This window comes from Lethenteron reissneri, chromosome 34, assembly GCF_015708825.2.
Source record: "Lethenteron reissneri isolate LAM-NWPU_2019-01 chromosome 34, ASM1570882v1, whole genome shotgun sequence".
NCBI lineage: Eukaryota > Metazoa > Chordata > Hyperoartia > Petromyzontiformes > Petromyzontidae > Lethenteron > Lethenteron reissneri.
The window spans coordinates 6,101,784-6,128,399 of record NC_083812.1 but is presented as its reverse complement, the minus strand read 5'-3'; the positions used below and the strand labels follow the sequence as shown (position 1 = coordinate 6,128,399).

Sequence of the window (26,616 nt, the reverse complement as noted above, 5' to 3'; positions counted from 1 at the left end):
GCATAGCAGCACTGCTACCGCTTGTTTAAATGAACATGCATTATAATTAATTGAAGCCTATTTTTTCAAGTAGTTATTCATGTATTATTATAGTTACTTATACATGAGAATTGTATATTAATTTCATCAATATATTAATTTTATTTGAATTAATCATTGACGCGATGAATTCCTAATAACCGCTTAAAATATATAAAAATAAAAGTTGCTTGTACGGTGCGCTATCAAAGAAACAGCACCACCTTAATCTTTGCATTTTATATCAAAAGATGTGTTTTGCACATATTAGAGGCATGTCATGATCTTTAATTTCAAGATTAATATTGTGTTCTGTAATGTATTTTGTATGTGATTTCAGAGCAAATTGGCCTGGATGTTACAAGACATTTGCAGAAGGACACAGAGAAACTGCAGTTGGTTAGAAGCCACGTAAGTCTATGCCGCATTAACACGGAGGGCTTAAAATCTCAAGCCATAATACATTTGTTCCTTGTACACATACAGATAGAACATAACAGAGGACTGAATGTTCCCTTGTATAGATCACTGCTGTTTTTTTTTTTCAATTTAATTATGGTAGTTATTTGTATGCAAGCCCTACACTCTGCAGCAGTCATTCCTTCTGTTTGTCCTTTTGACGCAGTGCCTCTTTTTTAAGTGCCGACTGAAGTGCACGCGGAAAGCTGCCACAGTGCAATGGTCAGCACAGTGGACCTGCAATCCAGAGTTTACCGGTTCAATCTCCCGGCACAGCAGATTTAACAACGGGCACCTTTATCACACCTCGCTGCCTCTGTCCACCCAGGAGTATAAATGGGTAGACCACAACCCGTTAATCGGCAGTGCGTGTGTGGTGGTGTAAAGGCGTGTGTACTTCCACCTCTTCCAGGTTGTGTGGCCCAACCGGTGTGGAACAGGAGGCCAAATATACCCTTGAGTAGAGTCCCTTATATCCAGAAGCTGCGTGAGTAATTGCAGGGCCGCACTTCTACCTTTTATATGAGCACCCAGAATGCACCTGATCTCATCAGAGCTTGGAAGCTAAGCCAGGTTGGGCCTGGATGGCGCCTGGATGGGCCACCGCGCCACTTGTCACGTTGTTGTGCAAGCGGCTGCGATGCTACATGACGGGCAGCAGAGGGCGGTGCAGCAGCATCCATTGTTGTACCGTGCTTCTATGCTCCCGTGCCTATGCGTCACACCGTTCACCAACCCGCACAAACAGGCATGGTGAAATATGGACAAACAACCTCCACAACTGGCATAGGGAAGCCCTTATCTGACAGCAGACAAGAAGGCTGTACGTGTATTGGATATTAACACAGCAACTGGGTGCCTTGTCGGTTTGCGCATTTTCTCCTAGGACATCAAATTACCAGGCTTTCTTTAGCTGTTTGGATCTAATTCTAGATTTGAAGCTTTCGTGACTGCAAGGATTCATATTCTTAGGTTTTTTCGATAAAGTCACGTAGGTAAAAAATTTAAATGAATAAAAGTAAAATAAAAAAATAAAATAAAAATCACGACGTTTCGGAGGCAACACAAGCTTCCGTCTTCAGGGCCTACCTTGGCTCCTCCCACCCTCAACCAGTATATATACAAGGACTGTTTTCTTGGAATTTCTCTCACTTGATACAGCTATCGTGCTGTGACGGTTCCACCTGAAGACGGAAGCTTGTGTTGCCTCCGAAACGTCGTGATTTTTATTTTATTTTTATTTTACTTTTATTCATTTAAATTTTTTACCTACGTGACTTTACCGAAAAAACCTAAGAATATGTTTGGATCTAACTCTGTATGTACCTCTCACCTTAACAAAGCTTGTTGTCTTTCGTAAATTGGATGTTGAAGACCGAACTTTGTTTGCTATATACATACATGTACAGTACTTCGGTGTGTCTGTCCTGGCCGTATATAGAAAGGCTGTCACGAGTACTGAATCCGAAACAAATATGCATATTTTCAGAAAAGCAATCATTGGACTAACTGTAGCAGCATAACTTGTTCTTATCCAGCCACCTTTTAAAATAACAAACTTTACATAGACGAGGGCTCAAGGGAAGCACGGATGTCAATTGGCATGACTCGGATGTTAAAACAGGTATTGTGATTTCGATTTAAAGCTTTTGTGACTGCAGGGATTCATCTTCTTGGTTCTTTCAGTAAAGTCACGTAGAAGGGAAATAATAAAATAATAAAAATAAAACATAATACAATAATTCTCACGACGTTTCGGCCACAACGCAAGCAGCCGTCCTCAGGTGAAGAACAGGTCTGTCGGAAATACATTCAGACGCTCTCTTTCCGGCTTGTGTTGTGGCCGAAACGTCGTGAGAATAATTTTATTGTTTTATTTTTATTATTTTATTATTTCCCTTCTACGTGACTTTACCGAAAGAACCAAGAAGAGGTATTGTGATGTTATCATCTTCTTGCATGTAAGTTGTCACACCTTTGGGGTTGTGTCAGTTGCTTTGAGCGATTACATATATATATGTATATAACTGCATGCGCAACCCTTTTGTCAATCTATTGCTGTGTGAGCCCCTCCCCTCCGTCCCCCCACGCTTGGGTGAGTCTTGAGAGTTATTTGACCATACTTCTCCACGCTGGTCAAAGCGGGTTTGCGAAGGCAGGAAGCGGAGAAGTGGGAAGGATAGAATAATCTACAAGCAGTCATCTACTTACGAACATCCGACTTACGGACACCCAACTTACGAACCAGTTTCGATGAAATATTCGTTTTTTTTACATCGACTTAAAACGTGAACTCTCACTTGCAAATTGAACCACGGCACGATTTTTGTTCAGCTGAGCGATCCTCCGCGAGATGTGATGAGTCAGCCTCGTGCTGGAACTGAGTGCTTGTGTGTTTGGGTATTTAAATACATTCGATTAATGTGTTCCGACTTACGGATTGGTCCCAGGAACTAATTGTGTTCGTAAGTCGATGACTGCCCGTACATCTGGTTTTGCTGCACTGCCCTCTGTTGCCTGCCAGAGTAACCTTGCAATCCCTATAACAACAACAATCTGTTTGTCCATGAGTGGCCCCTCATCCAAGTACTAATCCAGGCCCAACCCCTGCTTAGCCTCTGAGGTCTCACAAGATGATGACTGGGTCATATATAGGCTCGCTTGTCACGAATTATCTAAAAAAATACGAAAAGCCCTCCCCAACGGGGGCTGCCGTGAAGCAAACCGGCTCAGCTAGCGGTTACAGGACCGCGCCTTGAAATCGTGAACAGTTTTTTTAACGAACAAAAAAAACCACACGGCCTCACAGAGTTGCGCTTTATTGAAGGTTAAAAGCCAGCGGCTGCACCTCGCGGTGAACTCTCGTTTGGTTTATTTACCGACAGTGGCAAAGGTCAGCCGTATGATGCTAAAACGGGAAACGCGTTGCACTCTGATCTGCTCGGTAGTTTATTAAAGTCCCGCTCGCCAAAACGCGGCCGATAGGCAGCTCGGCATTTTGTACACAATAAAGATGTATCCTGTCCGCCGCGTCATTGGTTGGATGTTTCTCCCGAGAGGCCTAATTAATTTAAATTGCCGCCTGTGTGTGTGTGTGTACAGCGTGTACCGGTGCCTTCGGCTGTTAAAATTATGCGGCGGAGAATATAATCGGCATCAATGCAACGAGATGTGAAAGAATTTCACCACAAACGCTATTTTGTGTGTGCCGCATTCCGCTGAAAAACGCACTTTATAATAGACCATGGGTGATTATTCATTCGCTTTTAGGTCTTCTGGCTCACTCATTTTATAAAAGAGTTTAGGGCTCATTAATGTGGTCAACATGAATCTCATTATTTATCACTAATATTGATCAGTTTTTTATCCACTCAATTGCAAGTTTATCATTCTTTTTCGCATTATTTAGTTTTATTTGCCCCGTAATTTATTTTTGATTTAGCTTTGCAACTCGGGTAAGATGTTTTTTTGTTATATCTTTTTTAGTTTTTTTAGGCACCGTATATTGAGCAGGTTTTGTTCAGAACATCACGTGACATGGGGGTGGCAGAGTGGCTCAAAGGTCAGAGTGCTGAGCATCCACTGTAGAGATCCTGGGTTTGAATCCAGGCAGTTAATGCCTACGATTAAACTAGGTTCTCAAGTGTAGCGAGTTGGTCTAAGCCCAGTCACAATTAACTGCACAAAATATCTATTTAACTTTGAATTCGGTTCTACACTTAGCTTGGTTAAATTCCATATTTTAGAAGTAAAAATATTGGTTTGACCATCAAACATTACTCTTGATGGCAGAGAACATGTGAAATGCTGCCCTATATTCTGTTGACCAGAGGTTAACTGAATAGATTATCAGAGGTAGTTCTTTGATATCCACTTCCATGTGGGCTGCTTTCCAACACAAAGGGTTGCACTGCTCTGGTCGAGGTACAAATCTTTATCTCATTACATGATGCCAATACCACAATCGATCTAGAATTGGGAAAACATATGGATGGAATATAAGGAACGTATACCTGAAAATTACAGGAACGTGCATGCTGTATATGGTATGCAGGAATATGCATGCTGTATGTTGTTTAACAAGAACACAGCTTCCTACATAACCACACAAGACTGTAGAACTACAGATTTCCTATTAAACCAAATGTTTTTTTTAGCTTTTCTGCCGATGCACAGTCACTGATGTATTTGAAGCCACAGTGGAAATATGTTAACTACCTCGCCTGGTATACAGGAGGTCGTGAGTTCGATCCCGACCCCGACGCCTGCTTTTTAGCCCCCCCCCCTCCCGATACGTTCCATTCATTGGCTACCACATTCTGATAAGCTCCCCCCCCCCTCTCCTCCCCCTTAACTTGTATTTAAGAGCTTGCATCTTGGAATCCCTGCCTCACTTGATGCAGCAAATCTGGCTGTGACGGTCCCACCTGATGACGGAGACTTGTGTTGCCTCCGAAACGTCGTGATTTTATTATTTTCTTTTTCTTTTTTATTAATTTTAATTTAATTTTTTACCTACGTGACTTTACCGAAAGAACTAAGAGTATGAATCCTTGCAGTCACGAAAGCTTCAAATCTAGAATGTATATTTGGAGTTTGCGTGTTCTCCCCGTGGTCGCATGGATTGTTCTCCGGCTCCTACGATTTTTCCCTCTACATTTAGAAACGTGCGTTCAGAGCGTTTGGCTGTTCTACGTTTCCACGTTGAGCTATCATTTGTGGCCAGGTCGCTTCTGAAAAAGAGCTCCGTGGGCCTTTCCTGGTAAAATAAAACGTTTATTTTAACACTTAGGCTTTCGCGACCAATATTATCCATAATAGAGGTTATTGGGTTAGATAGCGTAAATATGTGTCGTTAAAACCCGCCACCACCCAACACACCACCCAGAGTTGGCTGTCGCCTGACGATGCTGGTTGTAATTACTGGTGAAATGTCGTCCTCTAATTGTAAATGTTGTGGGTTTTCTCTTCAACACACCGGTGTGCTGTACTAGTAATGAATTGGCATTCTTTGTTCACGTGACAAATCTTACTAATTGCCAATGTCGGGCAATGGCGGGTTTTCACGACACATTTATATTGACGCAATCTAACCCAAAACCTTCTGTTGTGATAGTACGGTTTAGTTTAATATGAGGAGGCCTTTGTACAGCAGTGGACAAAAAGTGATAATGATGTGGGTAATGGTGTTACAGGGCATTGCCACAAGGGCACAGTGAAGGATTGTAAGAGCATTGTGACCACAGTCATTGTCACATGTACAATCATGTCACACATGAGTGGAATCGGATTTTTTTTTAACATAATTATAGATTCATGTTTCTGCAATTGTGTTTTTTTAGAGGGGAAGTTGTGTGTGTGAGGAGACCCACATGCAAACTATCTTTTTCTAGAAGTTAAAACTCATCCAAGTGACAAAAAGATGAATTGATAACCAAGCATCTTTGAATGCAAATTATATAAGAACTTAAAAAAAACAAAAATTCAGCGTTTAACTGAATTGCGGAACAATGGGTCCACTGTAGTGTCTTTTAACTGCTGAACTTTAAGAACTTTGTATTTGGGGAAATACAAAATATGCAATTTTTATCATGTCGCCCCAGTCAAAGAAAAATATACTTTTGTGTGATTAAAAACAAAGAACAAAGACTTCTATGTATAATAATAATCCATACATGATAAGAATGACACTTTAGTAATACAGGAGGGAAGATTTGTCAAATTGAATTCTAAGCAGGCCCCATGGTGTAAGGTGCAGTCTCCAACTCGTATAATTGATTTTCTACGTCTCTGACCTCTTATTTATGTGCTCTGAAGAAGAGTCATTGCCCAAAACCTTTACGACTGTATTTTGTTTATTGTTCAGAGCCTCGGTGTTACTGACGAATGTGTTAAGCTTTTGTTGTTAATTGTGTCGCGGTGGATGAAGACGCTTTTTCGTTAAAGTGTCGGTGGTGTTGCGTAGTCGGCATGGGCCTAACTCAGGGGCTTAAATGGTGACCCTCCCACTTTTCAATGTCCCCCCCCCCCCCCCGTCGCCCTCTTAGCATGATCACTGTGCGGAAAATCCTGCATGTGACAATATTTTATTTAAAATTTGTTCAAATTATATGAGATAATATTTTTAAAAATACATTTGTAAGTATATATGTTTAGCCTAGAGGACTCGCTAATGGCAGCTTGTCCCTGTGCAGCGCAAAAGTGTCTCAGGACCGGCCTGCAAGTGGGCATTGGTCTGGCAGTAGGGGGCAATGCTCGTTGCTTGTGTCATCTCAATTGAGTTAAATTGTGAGTAATTTTTTAAACTCGGAGAATTTTGGACAATAACCCCAGGAGACGATGGCCGACTCTTTTAAAATGACGTTACGTTTAGACTAGTTGAGTGAACAAAGCGGTATTATGGAAACGGAGAAGGGATGGAATGCAAATGAAATGTCAAAATGAGATAATTAAAAAAATAACAAACAATTTAATAGAATCGTAGCTGTGAATTGTGACAATTCAATGAATCGTCTGGGATGGGAATGAATCGCTCCGTCTCGTTTCTTACGGCACACAGTCCCAAAGTGATTCACAAACCCCGTAGCCAAATCAGTGGGTTACCGGTGTGTGGAATTACCAACACTGTGTAGTCTATCCTCACACGTCTTCATTTTATTGCTCTATCACGTCACTTGGTCACCCTCCCCTTCCCTTATGTGTTTTTCTCTTTGTCATAAATTTACCAACAGTTCTGCTCATTATCATTCCTTCTAGTGGCATATACTGCCAATGCCATTTGCTTATTCTTTTTATTTGTAACTCGGTGTATTTGATATTAATTGACACTTCTGCAATCCACAGCCCTCCCCCCCACACTGTATTAGTCATGGGGGATTTTTTGACCATACTTCACCAAGCTGGTCAGTGTGGGTTAGTGAAGGTGCGAGCTCCCAAGAAGAAGGGACCACTCGCCTCCAGATTTAGCCGTGGCCGGGGATGGAACTCAGGTCGCTGGGTTCAAAGCCCCACGCGCTAACCACTGCACCAGAATTCTGTTGCTTGATCATTTCATGCTCCATCCACGTGATTTTTCAGGGTTTATTTACCATTTTATTTGCCCGTGACCATTGTTGTCGTCCTTGTTACCGGCCAGCACTATGCACTGATTTAAAATGTTTCCTCTCGAGCAATAAAGTGCGTGTTGTATTGTACCGAGAATAGAGTGCACATGACTAACAGTTCAACGTTTTCTTCTACAGTTACAGGACACACAGCGACACTTGAAATGCAGCAAGTACGTCCAAAACAGGATTGTAAACAGGTGAGTTTATCGTGGGCCCATATGCAAGGTCTGCTGATTAGGCTGTAAAATCTCCATGTCACATATTTAATGAACTCGGCCATTTGGGCATGCATTGCTTTTCTATATGTACATATGTGGAACTTCATTCGCACCGTACGTAGCCAGCCGTGCTAATTAGGGTGCTTTCCACACCCAAAAACACATTAATTTAGCAATCGTGAAATTAAGGGAACAGCTGACCTTGCATTAACCTACTCTTGCACAGTAATCCAACATTTGGTGGGAGTACGTAAGTAAGTCTTTAATTATCTTGCACACAACACTCACTTATAAACCATGAATGTGGGAGAGCAGATCATGTGGATATCAGTGTGGCTCACACTTCAGTAAAACCTGGTTTATAATGGGTGCGACGTGAATTGTGTGTGTGTTTTTTAAATCTGTTTGTGCTGGTGGGTACTCCCACCATTAAGATTTGTATCCACGGAACAGAGGACCAGATAAAAACAAGCGACATATGTTCACTTGATTCTCACTCGCGTAATACGTGCGTAAAAGTGTGCATGATCAGAATAAACAATCTTCTGTTGACATGTGTATTTTTTAAGAAATGCAAATAGAGATTTTGTAAAATGTTAGGATAAAAAAAGAAAGCTACGTAATAAAAAAAATACTTTTATTTAGATTCTGCACGGATTATGCAGCTGTATAATAATTCAATCTAGATTTGAAGTTTTCGTGATTGCAGGGATCCATACTCTTTGATTCTTTCGGTAAAGTCACGTAGGTATAAAATAAAATAAATTAAATCACGACGTATAATGATGACATGATATATAAATTGAGCAAGTTTCCTAAATTCCCCTGCCTCTGTCCATGCAGCAAGCGCAGTATAAATGAGTACACCACTCATAGTTGATCGGCAGGTCGTGTGTGGTGGGCAGAGGTCGCAACCGGGTACCCGATACCCGTACCCTACCCGATACCCGGCTACCCGTACCCGGCCGGGTACGGGTACGGGTAGGCCGTGAGTCACTGGTGAGTAACCGTTTGTCACTCATTTCGGGTAGGGTACGGGTAGCGAACGGGTACCCGTACCTGGCCGATTACGGGTACCCATTTGCGACCCTGGTGCGTCCGGGTACGGGTAAGGAATCAAAACCCGTTTGCGACCTCTGGTGGTAGGGTAAAGCGTGGGTACCTCCACCTCTCCCGTGAGCTTTCTCGAGCTTCCCTCTCGTGGAGCCCTTCTCCCCCCCCCCCCCCTTCCACCAGCAGTGGTAGTGAGCAAGCCATTTTCGGGCCGCACTTTTACCATTTCATTGTGGGGAGCCCAAATTTGTTTTTAAACCACGGAACACAGAGCTTATCTGTGAAGAAAGCCCTCTCTCCGTCCTTGGGGCCGTGGGCATGGTGGGAGCGGAGGGCAAATTGCCCGCTGTCCTAGCTCAGGTCACAGCGAGGTCCCATGTGCCCTTGTCACCTTGATGACCACCGCCTGATCATACATTCACTCTAAAGCCACGATAAGTTTGCTCCCCCCGCTTGTGAGCGAACGAGCGGCAGCAGCAGCCGTCAGCCTTCAGCCGTGCTTTTCAGGGGGCAGCTTCTGAGGCGGTGGCGGTGGCTGTGTCTGCTGAGGCCACCGTGAGTCTGCCGTACTTCACCTTCATTTGTCAGGAGAATATTTGCAATGGGGGGGGGGGGGGTAGTTGACACGGATGTGAGCGAGGGCACGCCACCGCTCTCAGTTCAAATCCCTGTCTTTGCTGTCGGTGTTTTAACGAACGATAGCTAAGTCATCATTTGTCAGTCCCCCACTGAATGAAGGATGACTCCCCCATGCTATGACACTCTTGGCTTGGTTTTCTTGACCATACGATGTTGGTCAGTGTAAGAGGTGGCCAGGGTCTGGTCGGATATCACTCGCTGCTGCTGATGTTTAGCAGCGGCTGGGAATTGAACTCAAGTGCGCTAACAACTGCGCCACCGTTTCACCTCAATTACAATTGCTTATTACAGTTGTGATTTGGCATTAATGAGGTAGCGCACATTTTATTTATTTACATTTATGTACAATTCATTGTCTTTTACCTTCAGCAAATGTGTATGATACAAGCATAAGTATAATTTGAAAGGAAACCTTTTACTGTATGTGTTAATATGATTTCACAATTCACTTTTGGTCAAACATGAGAATATTAATCCAGTACACCGTTGATATTATAGCAGTATCTAACTAAAAACAAAAGTACGCTCTTTTGTTTTCACGCATTAAAAATCAAAATCAATCTTCAGGATTTTAAAATTACCCCATGATGATTTGCAGTATTTATCAGTATGGCCGTTATTTATTTACAGTGTTTACTTATTATCTTGACATTATTTGATATGCAAATGTTGTGGCCAATGCACAAACAGGCCTTGTACCATCAGCCACAGTGGACCTCAGCACATGACCCTAAACATTTGTTGTGCCATACGGAACAGCATATGGCCGGGAACCTCTAAATGCATCCTAATGGTTTTGTTTTTTGTTTTTAAGCACAGGCTGCTTTTTGAAAGCAGTGAAAGTTTCTGCCAGTGTTTTTCATACGCTTAGATTTATTTTCTCCCAGACAATTGCTTATGAAGTGGTACCCAGCTTCATTAAAATGTAGCGTGTACCCTTTGCGAAAGGATAATATGTCATTCCCAGGTTCATAGTACCCGATAATGGTTTGCGTATGCAAATGCCAATTGTTAATTATGGATGCGCATGATACAAGATTCAACTAAACATGTGTTTGCTTTGCTGCGTTGACAGTGGTGCAGCAGCACAAATGTCATGGACATTGCTGGAGAAGTATAAAACAGATTGACGTTTGAGGTAATGGCCCTTTTTCAGACAAAAAAGCAAGGGCAGAGAGATTGAGTGCAGTGTAAGGTGCATGTGTTTGCCCTTTTTCAATCTACTGCTGGATGGGAGCCTCCCCACTTTGTGGGGGTTGTGGGAATTACTTAACCATGCTTCACCATACAGGTTCAGTGTAGATTGGTGAAGTCTGGCAACATAGATGTGGAATTGCGTACACCCTGAGAAATAAGCAAATTAAATGGTGACTATAAGTAAATATATTTAGAACGTTTTTTCCACTTTCAAAGCAATGACTTGGTGAAGTAATGTAATGGGATATGAAATCTCTTACAGCGCTGTGTAATAATACGCACTGATTAAAACCTTTATTCTGTAGACCCTTTGATATGTTGCTTTTAATTTTTAAGCGCTTCAAGGTGCTCTGGTCCACCTCTTTATTTCATATATATTTTAGGAATTAAAATGTGTTTTCTGAAAATCGGATCGAAGAACAATGGCATGAATATAAATTGATAAAATATTAACCGTGGCACATTTTTTGAAGACATAGCCAACATAACCAATTTAAACGAACTGGCCCGAAATGATAGAAGAAGAATAGAAATACAATAATTCTGCAAGGTTGGGCTCAACATAAATGTGTCAAAAATAAAGTCACGTACAACAAGTTTGCTAAACAATTAAAACTGTAAGTTTATACAATCAATGGACACGTCTGTAAAATACATCAGCGCACATATACTTAGCATAGTTATTAGAGGTGGACTTTGATTAAAATAAAAATGCAGGATGTAGCATTTCATAATAATAATAATTTAAAATTGTAACACGCTCAGAGGCGAGGAGGAACCATAGTGAGCCAGCTTTTCGGTCCTTTACATATTAAGGTGTTATCAGCAAATTAATTCGTGTTTTTACATGTGGGCGGAAACTGGGACCACCTTATGAATACCGTAAGACATTGAACACAATTCTTAATGAAGATCGCTCTGAGACTAAATATGGTGGCAAACATGTGATGAGAGTAGGAATGATGATGACGTTCACAGGTGTGACTGATTATGTTGTGAGGCAAAGCTGATGAGAGGAGGTCTCTTTGTGATTGTGATGGTGATGATGATCACGATGACGACAGTGATGCACTTATGACTATTGCGTGCTCGGGAAGGCGATGGTGTATTAATTTGAGATGAAGTTGCTCGCCGCACATTATTATTATTATTTATAGAGGACACATTGTGTTGAACACGTGAGTCTGTGATAGTGGCAGGGGTTTTAGTTTGAGCCGTTTTTGTTTGTGTCCACACAGACATAACAAGTACCCGCTGTCCAAATAGTTTTGATAGCTGGGCACCGTGCTTATTCCAGCGCAGCATTCCTCAAAAAGTTTTCAAGTGCGGCGTTCGAACTTTGCACAAAGCGTAAAGAAAAAGAAAGAAAGGAAGGGAAGGAGACAAAAAAAAAATCCAGGTTGAGTCGCTCATATATGCACGCTTAACTGGGAGGTGTCGGACGACTTGAGCTGGGTAATTACCGCGCACTGTCAAAACAAACTCGGTGGCGGAGGCTGACGGGGGAGCCCTGTGTGCATCTCTGACCTGCCTACCATTAATAATTCACGGTGCGCGTTTCACCGCCTCGGCGCGGGCACCCCACCTCCCAGCCGCCGCCGCCACCCTCCTCCCCCCGCTCCCCCAGGACGGACGCATTAGGACTGTGGTTATTACTCGCTTGTTGTAGCGGCGAGTCGTGGGGCCGCCGGTTGGGGACACCGCGGATAGTTCCAATTCACACAGCGCCAGAGAGAGATTCCGGACAGCTGTTTGCTGGGATGGTCGTGCAGCCCCATCTCACCCCCCCCACCCTCCTCCCAATCGCAGGTGGAGGACAGACGGAGGGCCGGAGAAATAATTACGTGTCACGGCTCGGCGGTGTGGCAGATCCGTGAGCATCGCGTGCCCGCTAATGCATGGCGTCGCACAAATTATTCATTGGGCTCATAGTGTGACAGTTTTGCATGCGGTTAGAGTGGGGAATCTGTTGAATTATGAAATTTCTTTATGCTGAAACTTTAATAAGTAACATGCTAATTTACGTTCTGTGTTTTTTTTTGGCTATTATAGATTCTGGGGATATGCCTGTTGAAACAAAGTTTCAGCGGTCTGTTTAAATTACATCACTTGCATTCAAAGAAGAGTTCTTTTCAGAGTTAAGAGCTGGGATTGAGCGGCTGTTTCATTATTGAGTTTTATAGGCTGTTGTTTTTTTTTTACAATATTATTCTGTAAAGCAATCATTCTACACCGTACACACACATTGTGTTCACGGATCCACTTAATATTCCAGAAGCCTTATATACATTTCAGGCTAAATGTGTGTTTTTCATAACTAAACGTCAGCGTGTTTTCCGATACGTAATTTTGTCAACATATTAGCAAAATTATCCATTTATATGATGGAGCATCGAAAAGGTTAAGTAGTGGAACATCGGTTTGCTCACCGTGCCATTAACCCCTGTGATCTGAGTTCAATTCCTGGAGATGGTTAACATCAGTGGCAAATGATATCTGAAACAGTCTTCGACACGCGCCCACTTCACCCAGCCACACTGACCAGCGTGGTGAAGTACGATCAAGCAGCTCCCGTGACCAGCACGACGTGGAGGAGGAATCCATGCAGCAGTCGATTGACAAAGGGCTGTACATTGTTGTTTTATTTTTCGCTAGAATATATTTCAGAGATTGTAAAAAAAAAAAATCTCGGAACTACCACCGTGTCGACTCACAAGCAGCTACAAGCCCTCCGTGTAGGTTCATCTCCATTGACAAGGGGTCACTGTGTACCTTTGCCTATCGTAATTCAAAGCCACTTGATTGTCATGGCTATTTCCCCCCATCAGGGAATTGTTGACAAATCACTCAAACGATGGGAACATATGCTTGAACTGACAAACCACTTTACCAAAGCTGCAATTTGCATATTGGTGCACGGCTCGCACCATTGCCGGTCTGTTATCTTGCAATAAATAAAAGCATGACCGCGGTGTTGTCCAGGCGGACGGGGATTTTCCGCATTGAAGTTGTGTCCTTGGCTCTTTATCCCAGCCAAACAAGGGGACACTGCCATAGCGCCGTTGTTAAATATGCACGTTAGATTCGTGGAAGTTTGCTCATTTGTGGATTAGTTGGACAATGAAGAGCAACAATTCACGGCACAGCCTCCTGAGAACCTATAAACTATAAAACGATCAACTATTTTATTTTATCCGGGTAAGGCCCACTGAGCTGTATATTTATTTTTCAGAAGCGATCTGGGCACAAATGATGGATCGACGAAGTGCCTCATCTTGTGGCAATTTGTAGCAGCCAAATCCTCTAAAGCAAACGTCGATTCGAAATGTGGAAGGAAACACCGGAGGACCAGGAGAAATATCCACGCGATCACGGAGAGAACATGCGAACTCCAAATGTACAGCAGGCGCGAGGGTCGGGTTGACCCCACGACCTCCTTTATACTCGGCGAGGCAGTTAACATCTCACCACCATGGCATCCCTCAGGACGTCCACAAGTGATGCACGAATGATGGCAGCGAACCGAAAACCTGGGTGCCCTTTCCCAACGAAACTGTCGAACGTGAGACCTCTTTACCGAGGCAACGACGCCATCGCATGCCGTACATCGCCATACCATCGGTGGGATAATTTTAACGAAGATAATTCACAGCCCCCTTTGTCAATCCAGTGCTGCTGGGTGAAGACCTCTCCCCCCCCCCCCCACGTGGGTTGTGGGTGTTTGTCATCGTGCTAATGGTGGGGAGCGGTAGCGTAGTGGTTAGCACTACGCTGCTCTACGAACCCGGCGAACCGAGTTCGATTCCCGCTCACGGCCATCATCACCAGTTACAATTATCTGAACCGGTCCTGGGCCTCCCCTAGGTCGACTCGGCCTCAAATGAGTACCTAGTGCGATGTGTGAACATCGCCACTGGGGAGACAATGGCGGTCGGGCGTTGTGCTGGCCACCCACCCCCTCGTGTGCCGTGCCGGCCTTCATAGGTGCTCGCTAACAGCACTTGCCCCAACAGTCTGTTACAGGCTACACGGGGGCTCTTTGTCTGTGGTGGGGGGCTCTTTGTCTGTGGTGGGGGGCAGGCAGAAATGGTTCAGATGTTATTCCAAGACCGATGCTGGCAGATGACGGGAATTAAAACTTAGGTCGCCGAGTTTCAGGGTGCAGTACACCACAATCACGACACATTAATGTTTTGGCTTTTTTAACATCGCAAATCTATTTGTTTCTATCTCTTCTGTTTATTTGTTTGTTTTCCGGCTGCATGAGTCATCGGACGCATGGATTGAATGTTTTCTCCCCGTGTGTGTGTGTCTGTGTGTCTACATGTGTGGCTGTGTACTTTATTGGGTTAAAAAAAGCACAATTACGCTCCGCTGATTACACACAATAAGTTGAACCATGTGTGTGTTCCTTGGGTAGTTTTTGCTGTTTGGAAGTGGGTTTGGAGCTGGATGATTGTGGCAACAGGGAAGTTGTGCTAATGGCTATTTGCAATCTGTTGGTCTGTGTATTCTGCACACTAGCTGCTCCTAACGATATTTAAATATTCAAGTAACGTTTGATCTTGTATTAGTCGGGGCTCGATGTAACATTCATATTCACACCATATATTAACAGTAAAGTTGTAATTTGGTAAAAGCAACAGAGAACTTCCACAAAAAAACATCCCGCAAGTGTGCATGTGCCCATTAACCCCGTAGAGCGATCTGCTTCAACTCAACTTCAAAGGCCACGAACATCTGATGCTGGGCCTAAACGTGCTGTACACTCATATCATCGTCCGCGTGCTCCCCGAGTTATCCCTTGTACAATTTGCCTCTCGAGGTGTACATGTTAAGGTGCCGTGGAACAACCCAGAAGACTGAGTGGACGGCGCTTAGAAACGGCGTTGAATATTGCGGTGTGAGCGACGGCGTTTGCGATAAACCATTGGAGAGGTCAGATGCTCCCCCGCGCCAACCATGCGGCAGCCTCGTGGGAATCGCTCACTCACGCTCGCTGATTGATCTCAGCTTTTGAAGGAAAAACTAAAAGAGAACGGAATAATCCAGTCAATAACCGTCTCCGCTGCTAATCCACTGTAAGCAAAACAGCACTCTGGGTACATTGAATGTAATTGACTGTGGTGCTTCTTTATCGACTTGAAATCTAAGCAGCACCGTTGCACATTAGTTTGTTAGAGCTGGCATTTGCCAAGTGCATTCTGAAGTGGTTTGACAGCTATAGGACTACACGCCGTAACCTTTGGCTTACGGCGACAGGGTAGCGGTAACACGTGCTGTTGGCTTGCAGCAGCGTTGGCTGTCAACTGTCGTGTTGCTGAATTGGAAATGCGAAGCGGTTCACGGGAGAGGCCCAGGATGATTTCCTCGACATAAAACATTTAAGGCGTTTTCTTGTAAATATTATGTATATTATCGAAACAAAATTCACTGAAAATTATACTGACTTCCTGGGAAATTATTCATTTTTGATCTGCCAACCCTGGATTTGCAAGACGCTCCAAAGATATATAATTTTTTGTGACGTGTCCCTTTGATCTTTGAGATAGTAAATTGGGAGCAAAATTAAATACACCCGAAAATGCTTCAATTAAAATACCAAATGAAACTTTAATTTGAAAACTGCATCAAATATTCATGATAAACATTTACATGTTGCTAGCAAACCTAAGCATGCATATCTAAAATGCAATACATTGTAATGCATTTATCATGTTTAAGATCGTGCATTGTTTAATGAAGCTATCGCACGTTTATAAGCATACAATCTTGGAAACATTTGATTAAGTGCCGTACCCCTTTGAGGATTGATGATTCCATAGAACAGCCCCAATTTATGGGGTGAATCTAAACGCGCCACCCCAGTGATTGCTCAGTGCCATCGAGAGTTTGTTAGCTTTTCCGAGGAGAAACTCGAAACGTAATTCAGTGAATCCCTCGGGGGAGTTTCACATTGCTGTGGTGTTTGGCTCCCCGAAGTTGACAATGGCAGTCAAGTTCAAGTTCATTTATTAGGTATAGCCCTGTGAGCCATTCGGCTCTTGAATCGGGTGCAACCGCAACAAACAGAAAACAGAAACATGAACAAAAAACATCTTAAAGTGGCTATGTGCAAACAGAAAATCCAAGAAAAGACAGCAAAATATTGCAGAAAAAGCACCGTACACCAACACTGTGTGCAAAAATCCCAGTGGGATGCAAGTCAAACAACAACAATCACAAGACAACTTAGATTTAAGGCCATCAGTCTAACTCTGTACTACAACAAACAAACATGGCCAAACCAAAAAACTTTTCGAAAATGACCAAAATAAAACCATAAAAGCAATGAAGCAGTGATCATAGGAACTGTGACCGAATTTTCACAATAAACGACGTAAACAACATGTACCACCAAACTCTGCAGCCATAGCTGGCTGCACGACGCTCCAGAAGCTGCCGCCGCCGCTGCGAGAATCCGCTGCGCGCGTTGTCGCTCACCGATGGGGCCCGCTTGTCCCTTCTCTACGAGTTGCGTGCAGAATCTTGAGCAAAAGCATTCAAACAACACGGTGGGAGTTTCTTATCTGTCATGTTTTCCAAAATGATGGGGGGGGGGCGCGGTGTTTTTTTTGCAAACTGTAGGTATGTTCTTTATCGGTGATGAGTTGTCTAAAGTTATGTTGGGGCTTTCCGGAGTTCCGAGTCGGCTGTGAGTGTCAGCGCATAACCGGTTTAATTCTGATACAACCAACAACGCTACAGCGCCTTTTTCAGTCCACTTCTAGAAGAAGGCCTCCCTCCCCCATGCTATATTGGTCGTGGGGGATGTTTGGCCTTGCTTATAATAATTTTTTTAACAAATTATAATTTTATTAAATTGAATCTCGAAACGCTGAACGTCGAAAGCCACGTGAGCGTCAACATGGTACGAGACATACCGCTGAGAAAAAAAACGAATGGGATCAAGGGTACGGGAGGGAGTGACAGTGCTGCGGTTAGTATGCTCGCTACGAACCCGGCGACCCGAGTTCGATTCCCACTCACGACCAACACCAGTGACGATTATCTGAACCCAGTAGTGGACCTCCCCTAGGTCAATTCAGCCTCAATAGAGTACCTGGTGCGGTGTATAAATATTACCTTTTAAGAGACAAAGGCGGTCGGGCGTGGCGCTGGTCACCCACCCTCTCGTGTGCCGTGGTGGCCTTCAATGGGTGCTTGCTAACAGCACTTGTCCCAACAGTCTGTTTAGGCTATACGGGGTTTTTTTGTCTTTAGAGGTGAACACAAAATGAGCCATGTTGGCAACCTCCGTCATGCTTTCAGTGTGGGTCAGTGAATCAGAGATTTCAACGATTGTAATGTGTTAGCAGAGCGTGAGGCTGCACGTGGCTTGAGACTGGACCTCTACAAGGTTAGATCATGTGTAGACACTTCCCCTGCGTTCCCCGACTGTGCACCATCAAGGGGTTGTTGGGGGGATCTGTAAATTTGAAACGTGTTTCCTGGTTTCCCTGTGTCCCCCCCCTCCCGCTCTCTTTAATCGCTGCTTATGAGCACAAGAGTCGCCAGATTTATTGTCGCATAGTTTGGGCCGATGGGCCTTCTTCTTGGCGTGTGCTGTGGAATTGACGAGATCCGCCACTGAATAACCCAAGAAGTCAACGGTCCATTTTCCTGCAGCAGCATGCATGAGATGTGTGTCACAGGCTGCTGTCTGACACAAATCTGAAGCTTTGTTCTTGTGAATTTTTTTTCTTCTTAAAACCACAGTCAGGAGCACTAAACTAACATCACTGCATTTACCGCCTTTGTTGAAAATTCTGGGTCACTTTAGTGACCGTGACTGAAGTAGACCCGAATGTGATTTGAAATAAACGTTTCCGATTCATGCAGATTCAAAGCTTTGCATTTATGTGGTATAGTTCAGGACACACAGCTAAGGTACATGTATTTAAATTGGGAATTTTATTTTAAGGAATTCATTGTGGTTGTACACTCACAGAACGGATGTTCTTCAAAAAATGCACCTTCTGTCAATGTTTGCACTACTGGCCTATGCATGTTGACTCATTTGTTGCCAGTAAAGATTTTAAGGTGAGTCAGTTTTTTTGTGTTACATCCGGAAGGGAAACTTCCATGTCTCCGCTGTCATCGTCAACTGTGCAGTGGATACATTTAGCAGGAAATGTAGACAACATAGTCTTCCCCGAATCGGCTATGGTCTGATGCAATCGGGCGTCGACCCACTGCTAATTAAATATTTCTGCTTTTACAAATGTGCGTTAAGGTGACACGGGAGGTGAGTGTGATGGAACATTGGGCATTTGGCGACGCGCCTCGCCCCAGGTCCCTTTAAACCTCGCGAGCTGCACCGCCACGGTCCCGGTATCACCTGTTTTAGTCTTAAAACAAAATTCCGAGCTTTTAGGAAGTGAATGGGGTTCTCTTGAAAAACTCTTAAGCCGTGCTGATATTTGGTCAGATTGTGGTGTGGCTTTCTGGAATTCAAGCGTGGATAGCCGCTATCTGATGGAGGGGGGGGGGGCTTTGGGGGGACCAGCAATACTGTCGTGTGGGCGCGTGACAGCACCTGTGGTCTTGAGAAAGCTGCAAGTCTGCGCCACCGACTTTCCCAGGAAATTGTGCTGGACGAGCCAAGACGCTGTCACCTTGGATGTCAATGTTGAAGTCTCGGGCGGTGCACAGCCTCACGCCCTGGCCACACATCGTCACGATGAGTCCCCGATGACACGTGGATAAAACAACGCGGAGGTTAATGCAACCCACAGCCTTTCGTGGCGTAGTGAGTGTCAACTCTTATTCATAGCCATTTTGTGATTTGTGAAAGCCAAAAAATTGCAGTTTTAATATCTGTTAAATAGTCTTCAAATAATAAAACTTGGATTAATGACCTGTTATAAACAGCGACTTATTGTCAATTCAGTTCCAGTCATGCAAACAGATACAAGTGTTGTTGTATTTATTACATATTTGCAGTGCACAGTGTTCACAACATTACGAGCATTTTTTTTTTTACGTTTCATAATTGCTATTCATTAAACACACCAAAAATTTGGAGCCATATGTCAATTATTCATTTCAAATGTTCCGTGCTCTATCGTAGCGTTTTCAACATCAATGATCCAGATGCAAAGAACCCAAATAAATGTGGCTATATAGAGATATTGTCATGCTGCGGTTGCAGATTGCATACTCTATATGTTCTTGATGATAACTAAGCGAGGTCATTATGATAAGAGAACATCTAAAAACGCACATCAAATTATATGTTGCATATATAAAATAAATTGTTAAACCGGCAGATAGCAAGCCAGAAGCCATGCAAACCATGTGCTCGAGGAGAGTAACAAGTCACCAGGCTGGGTTTTGGCAGAATGATTGTCGGCTTTTTTAAAATATAAAATTGGAGAAGTTCCGAGTCATGCAAATCATGTACGGTCGATCACGGACAACATGCACCGATTCCGCCACGTCCCGTGCCACCGTTGTGTAATGATCCCAAGTGGGCGAAGTCCGGGCTAGGTTAGGGTTAGTCTGGGTTAGGGTTAGGCTGGGTTAGGGTTAGGCTGGGTTAGGGTTAGGCTGGGTAAGGGTTAGGCTGGGTTAGGGATAGTCTGGGTTAGGGTTGGTCTGGGTTAGGGATAGGCTGGGTTAGGGATAGGCTGGGTTAGGGTTAGGCTGGGTTAGGGTTAGGCTGGGTTAGGGCTGGGCTGGGTTAGGGTTGGGCTGGGTTAGGGTTAAGCTGGGTTAGGGTTAGGCTGGGTTAGGGTTAGTCTGGGTTAGGGATAGGCTGGGTTAGGGATAGGCTGGGTTAGGGTTAGGCTGGGTTAGGGATAGGCTGGGTTAGGGTTAGGCTGGGTTAGGGTTAGGCTGGGTTAGGGTTGGGCTGGGTTAAGGTTAGGCTGGGTTAGGGTTGGGCTGGGTTAGGGTTAGGCTGGGTTAGGGTTAGGCTGGGTTAGGGTTAGTCTGGGTTAGGGTTAGGCTGGGTTAGGGATAGGCTGGGTTAGGGTTAGACTGGGTTAGGGTTAGTCTGGGTTAGGGTTAGGCTGGGTTAGGCTGGGTTAGGGTTGGTCTGGGTTAGGGTTAGGCTGGGTTAGGGTTAGTCTGGGTTAGGGTTAGGCTGGGTTAGGGATAGGCTGGGTTAGGGTTAGTCTGGGTTAGGGTTAGGCTGGGTTAGGGATAGGCTGGGTTAGGGTTAGTCTGGGTTAAGGTTAGGCTGGGTTAGGCTGGGTTAGGGTTGGTCTGGGTTAGAGTTAGGCTGGGTTAGGGTTAGGCTGGGTTAGGGTTAGGCTGGGCTAGGGTTAGGCATCATGTGCCTCTCAGCACATGATTCACATTTCCTGCGAAATGTACTTTTTTCTGTCAACGTCTTCAAATGCGGTTACACTTAGATGCAATGTAAATACAAATTGCATTGGGATTTCTACGTAATTTGCGCGTTTTGAATTGAATTGGAACGCAAATGCTGACCAAAGGGAGAGGTGTGATGGCCTAGAAAAATGACATTCTGGAGGTGTACGTTTCAAATAGTGATTTTATGGCAACGCAAGTCACAGCTGACCACTGAAGCCGCCTGTTTAAAAGACACTTCAATCTAATCTCTGGATCGACGCCTCCGTCCTATGCGTGCCATTCGCACAACGAACGCGAGCGATCACGCGCGCTTATCTGCCCTGGAGAAGAGAAACTGAAACGCAGCGGTTATATTTAACCAAGATTAGCAGCCCCCGCGCGGTAGTCCGTGATAGACTGCCCGTGCTATTTGCAATTTGGCAAAATGTAAAACCAATATATTTTTTGTCCTGCTTGGAGGTGGGGGGGGGAGACAGTGGGAATATCTCTGCTGTGCGTGGTGTTTGTTGAGCACAAGTTCGCGGGGTTCTGCTCATTCCTTTCCTACCTTATTCTTCTTTGTCATTCTTTGTGACAGTCTTGGTTACAGGATCAGCTCTGGGCCCAATCATTATCCATTTTGTAAACATATACACACATGCCTTAGTAAATAGAGCTATAAAGAGGTCGAAATTTCAATTTCAATCATTATGTCTTCTTTAATATGAAGCATATGGACAGTATATTAAATAAAAGCTGTAGCCTTGAATGTCAATCCGCGTTCTTTTATATAGTATAAAAATGTCCGTGTAAAAGTGGATGTTTGCACCCGCACCAGAATGCGTTTGAGCCAGGGTTCACTTCCTGGCGATACACACCAATAATAATCGCTATTTAAAAGTCACTGGAGCCTTCCAGGGAAAAGCACAATCTACAATGAGTGTGCTCCATCGACATTAAACGTGGGAACGCAAGTTGGCCATGCAAACCCTTCGTTGCGGTTGCGACACGCTGATCTACTGGGTGCTCGCTTTACGGCACTTGTTCTTAGAGTGTGTAAGGCTAAACGGAGGATCATTGTGGTTTATAAATATACATTTCCTTTTAAACTCAGCATTTTTATACTGTTTTCCTGTTTCTATAAATAAGGAAATGACTGCACCTGTTTCAAGTTTTCCTCTTTTAACTTATCGCTAAGTAGCCGTTTGGATATGGCTTACAAGAATGTTTATTTTTAATTATAAGGATTTAAAATGTATTGGCTGCGACCTTTGTAAAGCCCCAGTGTGGGGCTGTGTTTGTAACCCCAGTGCAGCAGGCACGCTTGCATGGGTGAGTGCGTAGAAGCCTCGACTATGTTAAAATAAAGTTTAACGTTCCACCGTTGGTTTTTAAACAAAAGAAAATTCGCAATTTCGAATAAATACCAAATAGTAAATAAACCACAGAAACGCGATGAAAAAAAGAGGTGGTTCCTAGCACACTCAACTATTACTAAGTCGGTGCGGCTATATTGGAATGTGCATTCGGTATGCGTTTGCTGTTATAAATAACGTGCGCGCTAAATGAACTGGGAGTTGGAATGCAGTGTGAATCACCCATAACCCAAAACCAAACTTCCGGCTAGCTTTTCCATCTAACCCCCACTCGATCAGTGAAGTGCTGCACCCGGCGTAATGTGCCATTTACTTTACAGAAACTTTCCTTCCGCCAGAGTCCAACCGACACGAAATGTCATCGGTGAACGAGAGCTGCTGAAAACAAAGTCAAAACGAAATCGCGATGCGTAAAGCTTTGCGAATAAAGGCAAATGCCGCGCGTTGGTTAATTACAAGAATTCACGTGCTTTCGTTTACTGGAAAGAGAAACAATTTTTGTTGGAGTTTTTTTTGGCGGGGGGGTGTTTTAATGATGATGATGATGACTTAAGATAAGACTTGGACGGACAAATAATGTCGAGGCAATTCTCAAGCATTCTGGGCTAACATTGCAATAATAGTTTAAAATAATCATTTAAACAAATCAATTATTCAGCACTATCGTTTTAACACACTGTAAATGCAGTGACGTTGTGAGAACATGGTGACTGAGCTCCTAAACTTGATTTTTTTAATGCTTAAAACTTGTGTTGGAAAGCAGGGGCCAATTCGTTTAGGCAAATATCTACAAAATGATCGGATTTAGGTGTGCTCATGCCTTGAAGGACAGCTAACACGTTAATTTGCTTCCCATTCAGGGTATGTTGAGACTGGGGTGAAGCGGCGGTGTAGTAATTGACGGACTGCACAAATTAACCCGGCCGCCTGAGTTTAATTCCCAGATACAGCTAACATTAGTGGCGAGTAATATCTGAACCCATCCACTCCCTTCACCAACGCGCACTGGTCAGCATGGTGAAGTATGGTTAGACAACCCCCACAACTAACCATGTGCGGGGAGGCCTTCACCAGCGATGAATTGATAAAAGGCTGCAAAATTGTTGTGCATTGCAATTATTATTACGGTGAGATTTCATAACCCATCTCTGTCCGACCCCATGTGCCCCCGATCACCATTTCCCGTATTTCTCCCCCAGATCTTTGCAGAGCTGTGCACTGGCAGTTGCCTTGGCAGTGTTCACCCTCTGCGCCGTCGCACTGTGCATCTACCTCGCCCTGCACAAACGCAACCACGGCGCCCTCCTACTGCCCTCCACCGACGCGCCCGTCGCGTCCACGCGCTCCCCCACCACATGAAGAGACCAAGGTCCCGCCTCAGAGGTGTGGGCTATCCTGTCCTGGGTATAGTGGGGCTTGCCACGTCGCTCAGGGGGTGGGGGGGTGGGGGGATGTGTTCCGTCTCTTAAAGGCGACGCGGCGAGGCACGAGTCGAACGTTGGGGTGGCGACGTGACCCAACAGTAGCACACTTTCCACTTGTTGCACAGGTTTCATGGTTCAGAGCCAACCGGCCGCCCTAATTAACACTGTGGGTTCATAAACCACGAACATACAGTGGTCGTTGACGATCCTGTCGTGTTTTATATGTGTTTATATTTTAAAGAAAAGATGGGCCATGTGTGCTGGGATGACGATCGAAATTTAGCTTAATTTTCGAATGATTCATAAATGACCTAATTGGGTAAAGCCACCTAGCAGCTTCGATACCTTATGTAAAAGTACTGCAGATAATATTCATCTGCAAACCATAGTGCATTCATGGATAGCCTTGTGCTATGAGAATGTCGTGCACACTAAATGTTTATGACTGATTGGGTTTGAATTTGGCGTGGGGGGGGGGGGACACCACATTGATTAATCTATCCGACTTTGCCCAGGTGAAAGCAGTAGTGTTGTTTAAAAAATTAAAGTCGCTCAATAAATAACGTCCAGCCCAACGTGGCCTGCGGATGAGAAGGTCTTATTCCCAGGCCATGTTGGTAAATGGGGGTTGTTTGACCATATTCACCAGGGCCGGTCAGTGCCCGTGGGTGAGATGGGGAGCCCAGGGGACCTGGTCCAAACGTCGCTCGCCACGACTGTGGGCCATCGACGGGAATCGAACCGAGGCCACCAGATTCATAGCACGAGTGCACTGACTACTGTGTTATCACTCCCCCACGTGTAACAGATGTGCATGTTTGACTTATGCAAATCATTTTCCACATGTGTTTGTGCATGCAAATTAGTGTGGTAGTTTTGAGGTAAAAAAAAAAATCAAAATTTGTAGATGATTTTCTTAATTTATACACGTAATCAACGTTGATGCGTTTGATGATGAGGTCATGTACATCTTCGCCATTGTTCGCTCCAGGTGCTGTCGGTGAAATGTCTTGAGTCTGTATCCTATTGTTTTACCTCTTCTCTGGGGTTACAACTGATATGTATATGTACATATACATGTATAAGTACGTGTATATGTACATATCCAGCTTCAGTTTAACCCTCCCTGAGAGCCACCCCTCAACTGCTGCCACCAGAGGTGTAACGATGCATCGATTCATCAAAAGGATTGTGAAAATTTACACTCACTTCCCAGCTGGCTTGCAGCAGCGTTGTTATTGTTGCTCTTGTGCAGCCCGTTCCATTAAAAAAGTAACACGATACATGGAGCGGCAATATTCTGATTCTACACCACGGTTGCGTTGAATGCTTAAGCTCATAACGCATGCAACGATTGACGTGCATAGCAATCAATGTTTTTCGATATGTCCATTTTACACATGGCAGCCCAAGGAAGGAAAGGCGCCAAAGATGAATGTCCATCTTGGAGGTAGAGCCATCGAATCATCTCCTGTGCACGTGGTCGGCGCATTATGACGTCACGGGACCGTGAGAAACATGGCGACGTCTTGGGGGAGGCCTTCATCCAGCGGTGGATCTCGATGGCGGCTAATGACTAACGTAGGCGAGTGGGCCACTGCGCAACGCATTCGACGCAACCGTGGTGTAGAATTAGAATATTGCCTATTCCAGATTTGAAGCTTTCGTGACTGCAAGGATTCATATTCCCTAGGTTTTTTCGGTAAAGTCACGTAGGTAAAAAATAAAAATTAATAAAAGTAAAATAAAAATAAAAATCACGACGTTTCGGAGGCAACACAAGCCTCCGTCTTCAAGTGGAACCGTCACAGCACGATATCTGTTGTGTTGCCTCCGAAACGTCGTGATTTTTATTTTTATTTTACTTTTATTAATTTTTATTTTTTTTACCTACGTGACTTTACCGAAAAAACCTAAAAATAGAATATTGCCGTTCCATGTGCCGCGTTACTTTTTTTCATGGAACGGGCTGCGCAAGAGCAGCAACAACAACAACGCTGCTGCTGCTGCTGCAAGCCAGCTGGGAAGTGAGTGTAAATTTTCATAATCCTTCCAGTAAGGGTTTTGTAATCGCGAGCCGTGACCGCCAAATAAACTGAAATTTCCGCGCGTGCAAGTGTGAAGGCTGGAGCCTAACTATAGCAAAATGTTAAGCATTACACCACCACCACCACACACGGTTTCCTGCAGACTGACATAACTCTCGCACCCTTGTGAAAACGGAAGTGCCGAGCGTAGGGCTTCCAACTCATTAGTCACGCCGTAGCCTTGACCCCTATTCTCATCAGAGTCGCTTCAGTGCAAGGATAATAGCTTCGTTTTTTTAGTCCTTTCCCGTAAAGTAACGACATTCTATTTGACATTCGGAAAACTGGCTTTGAAAAACGTATGGAAAACGTTGAAATCGTAGAAATGTATGATGGAGGTCCCGTGCGACCCGATGGGCCAATGGCAGTCTTTGGTTCACTTCAATAACATGTGTGACCTAACCCTCTATATGGAACTAGCGGTAAGTACCCGGCGTTTCCCGGGCGAAAAAGACTGACACACACAGCATGGACTTACACACACTCTCTATGTACATGAGTTTAGTGGAAGAAGCAAGGAACAGAATAATAATTTGTCCGCACGCAAATCATTATGATTGTAATATAAGCAAGGTGATTATATATAGATACAGTTGACAATGAGGGTGGGATTAAATAAGAACTGTTAATTCAAAATTTATTGGAGGACATTGTATTGTAAACATGTATCGTCACGAACAGTCAGTTCAGTTACACTT

The 26,616-nt window shown here is 44.1% G+C and overlaps 1 protein-coding gene across 4 annotated transcripts in view; it reads left to right on the top strand.

The window, feature by feature from the left end:
• LOC133350604 (uncharacterized) overlaps positions 1-25,558 on the top strand; it is a 46,790-nt gene extending 21,232 nt beyond the window's left edge. Inside the window, exons 6-8 of one of the 4 annotated variants that reach the window (XM_061565123.1) lie at positions 359-429; positions 7,719-7,780; positions 23,607-23,894. In XM_061565123.1, the coding sequence (XP_061421107.1) occupies positions 359-429; positions 7,719-7,780; positions 23,607-23,766 (293 nt within the window). In that variant the 3' untranslated portion in view covers positions 23,767-23,894. Of the gene's footprint in view, positions 1-358; positions 430-7,718; positions 7,781-12,499; positions 19,284-19,314; positions 20,229-23,606 lie in introns of those variants that run through there. The other 3 variants (XM_061565125.1, XM_061565127.1, XM_061565126.1) reach the window with 3 other exon arrangements.
• The last annotated feature ends 1,058 nt before the right edge of the window (positions 25,559-26,616 follow it).